The 7,552-nt window shown below is 40.1% G+C and overlaps 1 protein-coding gene across 20 annotated transcripts in view; it reads right to left on the bottom strand.

Moving 5' to 3' along the window:
* Positions 1-571: 571 nt before the first annotated feature.
* ARVCF (ARVCF delta catenin family member) overlaps positions 572-7,552 on the bottom strand; it is a 221,533-nt gene continuing 214,552 nt past the window's right edge. For 9 of the 20 annotated variants that reach the window (XM_031592790.2, XM_031592793.2, XM_090121001.1 and 6 more), the window contains one exon: positions 572-6,355. Coding sequence is in view for 1 of the 20 variants with exons in the window: in XM_090120998.1 (XP_089977124.1) it covers positions 6,350-6,355 (6 nt within the window). In the remaining 19 variants the exon portion in view is untranslated. The remainder of the gene's footprint in view (positions 6,356-7,552) is intronic. The other 11 variants (XM_090120999.1, XM_090121003.1, XM_090121002.1 and 8 more) reach the window with 2 other exon arrangements.

The raw sequence follows: 7,552 nt of genomic DNA, 5'->3' as shown, positions 1-7,552 counted from the left end.
AATGACTTGACGAAATTCCTGGGGATGCATGACGCACTGCACCTGAAATAAGGAGGGAAGGTGAGCTGAAGACAACCTTCCCAGTGTTGTCAGCAAGCATCCACAAGTAAACGGAACCTTACAGTCCTCTGAATGCTACAATCAGGCATTAATATACAGCAAACTCTCCGTGGTCAGCAATAGTTCATCAACATTTAACTCACAGAAAATCTGACCTGAACTCTGCAAGACCCTGCACAACACTCATGTCAAGATTTACAGGGTTTCATGAATGTCAATAACCATAATATGTTTAGGTAAAGCCCTACTGACACTTTCAACACAGATGAATGTGCCAAGGAGAGGTAGTCCTCAGGAGAATTACCCAGAACAGATGTGTCAGTAATTGGCTGTTACTTGGAATATTGACTTTTCAGTATAGGGTTTTTCCCCCAACATGGTAACAAATGTAAACTGTTTGGGACATCTCCAAAATAACAATTTTTCATCGAAACCAAATCTCATGCATAGCTACGATGAACTTAAAAGATTTTATTATTATTTTGCACTTATATTTTTGAGAATACTTGCAGACATTTCAGAGATGTGAAATCTCTATAAGATTACACAAATTTTACAACCAAACTGGGAGAGGTTAAATAGCTTCTCAAATGGAAAAGACATCAGCAAGTTAGGTTTGTGGTCCCAAATGTGCAGTTCTCTGAGCAGTGACTGAGGTGTCTTCCTCAAAGAAAAAGGCTTGTACATTAAAAAGGGGGAAAAAAACATGACCTACAGTCCAAAGCCCTTAGAGGACTTTGTGCTACAACTACAGCATATAGCAATAAATCAAACATTTCCAGGTGTACCAGTTTAAAGGATATTCCAATTGCCCTCATTACCACTGACCTTTTACTAACACAGAGTGCTGACCTGAGCTAGCATTGAATAATTCCCTGCCACAGAAAACTGCTGTTGCAAAGCCAAAAGAATATTTGAGATATCTGATATAACAAAAAGATAACCAATGGCACATATATTCTTTCCAGGCATGGTTTATTGAAAACACACCAAATTGTTATCCTACATACCTGGTTTCTAACAAGCATTCTACTTGTCTGCATTATGGAAAGATCCTATAGTAATAATACATTCTGTCACGGTAACATTTGTTCCATGAAAAGCATAATCCACCTTTTTTCCTCTCCATACTGGTAAAATCAAACCATTCTAAGTGTTTCAATTTATAGTACAGTGTAAATACAATGCAAAACCCCACCAGTCTAAACTACAGAGAGAATGTTGAGCAGTATTACAGAAAACACATTGTTGATTTATTTTTTTTATTCTCCTACCATGAAAATTTTAAGGCACATGATAGTTACAAACACATTAGCTACTAATTACCAGTAAGCTTCTTAGTCTATTTACTTTGTTTTTCTGAAAAGTAAGAACCAATTGGCAGGCCTTGTAGTATCTGCACTATCTTCCTCCTCATTTGCAAATGGACTTCCTAACATCCTATCCCAATGTAAAACTTAAGACAGAATAAAAGAGATTCATAACAACTTTCCTTTAAATGCACTAGATTAGTTACTGTACCAATAAATCAGAGGATTTCTCTGACAAAGATAAGGAAACACCAGATTTTATGGGCATTAAAACAAAAACGCTGCGAGAAACTATGCCTATGTAAACACCTTCAAAACTGAGAGTGTAATCCAACCCCAACAGCACAAAACTTCTGGCTGAACTTACTGGCACACTATAGTTTACAGTGAGTGGGCAGCTGGACAGAAGGGACTGTAACCAGTCTATAATGAGTTCATGTGGCTTCTGAAGCTTTACTTACTCCAAGTGTTTAAAACGTGCCTCTCTCTCATAAACAACGGAGCCCATAAGCTCAACTTTAAGGCAAGTAACAGAAAGTAACTCACCACCTTCAAGCTAACAAAACTGCTGTAGGAGTGAAAACTGCTTTGCCCGGCACAAACTGTGCATGCTAGAAGTCATCACTGAAAACTATTCCTCTCAGCTGGCAGGAACAACTATTCCTCTCATTGGCTTTAATAAACATGCCACCCCCACTTCCTTAATGCATCACTTAACAAGTCAGTTCCTAGTCCCCAAGTCAATCCCTTTTATAAAGTCTTGGCAAAGGAGACAAGATTTACTTTCCTAATATATACACTTAGAATCTGTGGGTCTGAACGCACAAGTGTAGAACCAGGACACTCAGGTGTTCTGCCCATAAGACTTCTGGCTGCCCAAGCTGCTCCTGGGGGAACACTTCAAGCTGGCAACCATCTTTGATTTGTCAAGTTACACTTACGGCTAAATTACTTTTTAGCTCCAACACAGAAACAAAATGTCCTTACATCTTGCCTTTCAGCTGGATGCTGTACAAACAATCACAGAATCCTTAGAGTTGGAAGCATTGATCACTCATCCACTCAACAGCCCAACTTGATGCTTATCTGGCAGTCTCGACAGGTAATGTTAAGTGGCCCCATCAGTGTTGTTACTTGGTTTTCCTTCTGTTTAACCTCCACAGCCTACTGAATATGCCTGGGCGGTGAGCAAGCCATCTCCCTGGGATGAAAGTTCAGCAGTTATTTGCCATCAGAAATCTTTTCCATCCCCTGTTATCTCAGCCCTTACTGGGCCATCAAATTTCTTCCTCCTCTTTATTAGGAGTCTTGCAACAGCCATCTTCTCCTTCCACAACCACCCCTCCCACTTAAATTTCTGCAGGTATCAATCTCTTCTACCCCAGCTCTTTGCAGACAGACTGCCTCCAGTTTTCACAGTGGAACCAACAGGAAAAGAGGAGGTCACATACCTGAGCCCTAAAAAGCACTGCCTGCCTTTGAGCAGGAGCCTCTAGACCATACTGCAGCATTAGTTACACACACTGCCACTTTCCCTTCTTAACATACTGTCCCTGCTGCCAACACAAACTCAACAATTACTGGTTTATTTACCCACATTCCAGAATTGCTCAACCAGCCCAGACACACTTGCATTAACAAGGAGAGATGGAGGGACAGGTGTGGACACATATCCCACCAATGCATTCCAGAAGTTAGTGTGTGGCCACAGATGAAAAGGACACTGGATAAATCACCAAACAAGTTCAAAGGATCTTGCTAGAGATTTTGGCTTGTGAGCTGATAGTACAAGGCAACAGTCTCATATGCAAGTCATTCTCATCCATTTTCTTTTTGCATCATCTGAACAACAGCTTGGTGAGAAGAAAAAAAAATAAACACAGTAACGTAAATGATGCATTATTGGTTATTGCTACATACCTAGGAATTCATCATTACTGTAAGGCATGGGAAGGGCAAAAGTAAGATGTCGTTTCCTAGGAGGACGTCTTGGCACGTGGACTTGGTATTTTACCTCTTAGGTACTATCCTTTGCTTTTTTGTTGCAATAAACCATGTTCTCAACTCTAAGCCATTGGGGCTGCCAAGAACACTTTATCTCAGGGAAAAGGAAGAAGAACAGTTTGCTACAACAAGCCTCGCAGCCAATTCCATCTAACCTGACAGGGAGGTTTGCTTGACAGAGGATGCAGTTTAAATATGAAAAGGTCTTCGGGGGGGAAGTTGGATAGGGTCTGAATTTGCTTCGCAAGTTTTCCTTAGTGTTTTTAGTTTGACTCACTAATGACAGAGACAAAAATAGATACCCATACAGACTTTGAGTGTCCTTGTAGTGCCCCATTGAGAGCCATATGATACCTGGCACAGGCGGTCATGGACATAACTGGCCCCCAGTCACATCACTTCCCCCTTTCCTGCAATTTTCTCTCTTCTAACCTCTTGCTGGCTTTGAAATATTTGTACAACAACTAAATCACAAAGTCTTAGCAGAGACTCAACAGTCAGGTCTTTATTTTAAATGAACTTTTGCTCAGACTCCTTTGGTAAATATATGGTTTGAAGTAGATCAGGGACAGACTGACAGCATGGCCCTTTTCTTAAACTGTTCTATAATTAGCTACAAAGCAGGTTCCATTGCTAATTACTGGACGTTTTTAAAAAAATCCTTTCATATACAAAAAGAATACACCAAGTACATAACCAAAAGTGATATAAAACGTTTCTGTGTAGCTTGGTTAAAAGGGTCTCCGCGTATTGGCAGAACAAGTATGAAAAGAGCACCATTGATATAATATACAGTCAGACTATGTATCTGGTTTCATTGCCACACTTTATGTCTACACATAGAGAGACACTGCCTCTGACACAGATGTTGATAATCACAGATGCATCTCTGCTTCCCTTGATCTGCTGAGCATTTTTGGTCCAACAGGACTCTCATGCAGGTGAAAACCCCACAAATACTTGCTATCTTAATTTGCTCTGAGCAACTTCACCTTCTCTATGATCCAGAAGTAACTACTGCAATGTACATAGAAGATGAGGGTCAAAAGGGAGGAGGGTGAAGGAGCACATGTATCATCCAAATCACTGACAGCTTCTGGCATCAGTCTTTTTCCCTGAATCAACAAATGCTTCCCTCTCCTGCAAACTACTTTACATGGTTTTATTAACCTATCCTCTGCACAACAATATATATATAGATATATAGATTTATTTATTTATATATATGTATTCATGTCAATTTTTTAATATACTCATGAAGATAGAAAGCTCTTGGTACTTGCTTTTTTTGTGTGTTTTTAAATTTTTTTAATTTTTTTTTTTTTTAACAAAAACTTCAGACGTTTACTATTACAGTAATATTTTGGGTGAGGCAAGGTTGTTGGATATTTCCCCTTTTTAATTAGAAAGGAAATGGCAGGCACTGAAAACCCCAAATGATGTTTGCTAGGCTCAAAAATGTGCTTTCCAGTCACACCATTTTTAGGAGCTTATTTAGAATTAAATGTGGCAACCAAACAAAATCAGCAAAAGCCCTCTGATGCTACTAGTGAGATATTTCATTCCTATTCTCTTCTGCTGCCCTCCCTTGACCAATGCCTGGAGAAAATCAGTGATCTAAAGTCACTTAGTTCACAGCATTATCAGATTCTGTATACGCAGCGGATGTTCTCTGTTCTCATGAGGTAAAAATTCTGCCTTATCCAGAGCAGAGCAGAGCACACCATGGCATCTAAGAGGAGAACATTTGCACATGGATGATTTTCATACCACCAAAAAAATGTCATCTCAAAACAAAATCAAGGGAACACAGAAATGATGATGATTTTAAAAATGTCTAATCTGTTCCCTTTATGACATTTTCCATCAGGATCTGTAGCCCAAAGCAAACATGGATCCAACAGTGATAAATTTACCATCAAATATAAATGACAGACCCATCTAAAATGAATATAGTATGTTCAAAATAAGACATCCAGCGAAGAAGCTTCTATTTCTTCCAATGTGTTAACAGCTACAGCAAAATAAATTGTTAATTGTCGTCAATGTAACACTGATACAATTAAAAAGTAAAAGCTCCTTACTGCAATCTTTGAGAATAAGAAAATAAAAAGCCAGCCAACTCCATTTCTCAGCATACATTTCTGAACTGGGGACACTAAAACCTTCATGTGGAAATAAAAGCAGAGCCATTACAGAATCAAAAGGCAGAAGTACTGTACATCAGATTATAACGATAATATAGCACTGTCATTGATATAGCTTACTCTAAAAGCAGATTTATACAGCTTGCATTAATTTTGTTATCTACTCTCCAGTTCATTTGGCCAGCATTTAATATTTTTTGTTCTGTATTTTCTCTTCATTGAAATTCAATAAACCCACTCAACATTCCTGCAATTCCTGTTGAAATAACGAAGAAAACCTCAGCATTTTTCAAAAACCCTTTAAAAATGTTAGATTCACAGTTCAAAATAAATCCCCCAAAACAAAAAGAAAACAATGGGACCCAATCCGTAAAAGTGCTATTATCTTCATGACTACACCTAAGGTATCATTTCAAATATTCTGCAGTTCACTTATGAAGCTGTCCTCTTTGCTGCTGCATGACCTTCACTTCTCATTCTTGGCTCCTTCCACATGTAAGAGTCACCTAAGAATGCAGCCAGCCGGATGGAACTTGGATTCTCTTTTCTTCCTTGCTTTATTCTTGCAGGAGTGGGAGGGAGCAGGAGGCAGCTATGTCTGGTGGGAATGTAACTGATTTAAAAAGCAAATCGTCTTGCTGTAAGGCATGGTGCTCTGGGGTTGGCAATGGCAGTCAGTTGTGTTTTCTCCCTGCATTCTCTCAGAATCCGCAGCCTTGTCAGTGATGCAGCGCCCTCCAGATCGGAATGGCAGTGGTGACTGATGAAATCCTGTGTCAATTCAATGCTTTTTTCTCCCCCTCAATTAAAAAAAAATGTGGTTGGACTCTAGGCCTGCAAAATAAAGCCAGAACTGATTAATACCAGCAAGCAACGTGGCATCGGTGATCTCCATCCCCTAGTGGTAGAACAATGAATAGAAATCCTACTGTATCCCAGTGTATGGGTTTGTTGAAAGGTCTGACTGGGAGAAAATGATCATAGACTTCATTCAAAGTTCCACCCATACGCTACGAAGAAGAGTGCAAGACTGGAGGTGTACAGCACTGCACATGTTTATCCTTGCCCTCTGGCTGAGCCAACAAGGCTGACTACACAGCACCGACCAGCTGCATAAAGCCAACGCTGCTGGGACCTGCTCCGTGGCTACACAAGGCTACCAGGGGGCTTTAAAAACTACTCTGGCCAAGCACTTCCAACCCAGGAAGAGAAACAGTCTGCAAACACATAGCACTTATCTTAAGACTAGAGTCTTAAAAGAAGGAGACCTCAAAAATGAAAACCCCAAACATACAGGCGCTCTCTCTCCCACTACTGCATGTGATTTCCATGTCTAATTATGAGAGTGGATAACACTCCACTTTTTGGAATTTGAGCCTCAAAGGCCTACTGTCCACTCCAATGGCCGTTGCAACCGTCTCTTAGGTGTTCCTTCAGCCACCAGGGGCACAAGATCAGCTATTCCAAATGGGGCATCACATCTGACAGTGACGGATGGTATAACCAGGGTAGAGGACTGTCAGCAAAACAGCAGGAGACAGGTCAGCAGTAGCAGGAAATAAAGAAAGGATAGTGACAATAATAGGGACTTGGCTCATAGCAAAGGCAGAGAGCTACAACACGACAAAAAGGCGCCTTTCTTTAACAACAGAATAAGAAAGAATTGGGAAGTGGGAGTTGTGGCTTGACGTTTATTGTGTAACCAAAATCACCTCCCCTTGCACAGTAACTGTGTACAGGCAGCAGCTTTCTTGCAGACAGGCATGGCTTTTAATTCTAGGGAACCTCAGGGGACATCCATAAATAGAGAAGGATACTCTTTTTCTTTTACTCTAAGGCTAATCCTTATAATGAGTCTGAAGGGGAAAAAAAAATGGTTGGAAGTAGAAACACAGTATTTAAAGTCATTCCCATGGCCTTCCAGGAGAAATATTTCACATTTTGGCTGACAGCCAATCATTCAAGATACTACTGTGCTGTCTAGTTACTTGACAGATTATTTTTTAATCAAACAGGAGTGTTTGATTGCGT

Source organism: Phasianus colchicus, chromosome 18, assembly GCF_987193195.1.
Source record: "Phasianus colchicus chromosome 18, bPhaCol1.hap1.1, whole genome shotgun sequence".
Classification (NCBI taxonomy): domain Eukaryota; kingdom Metazoa; phylum Chordata; class Aves; order Galliformes; family Phasianidae; genus Phasianus; species Phasianus colchicus.
This window is presented reverse-complemented; position numbering and strand designations above follow the sequence as displayed.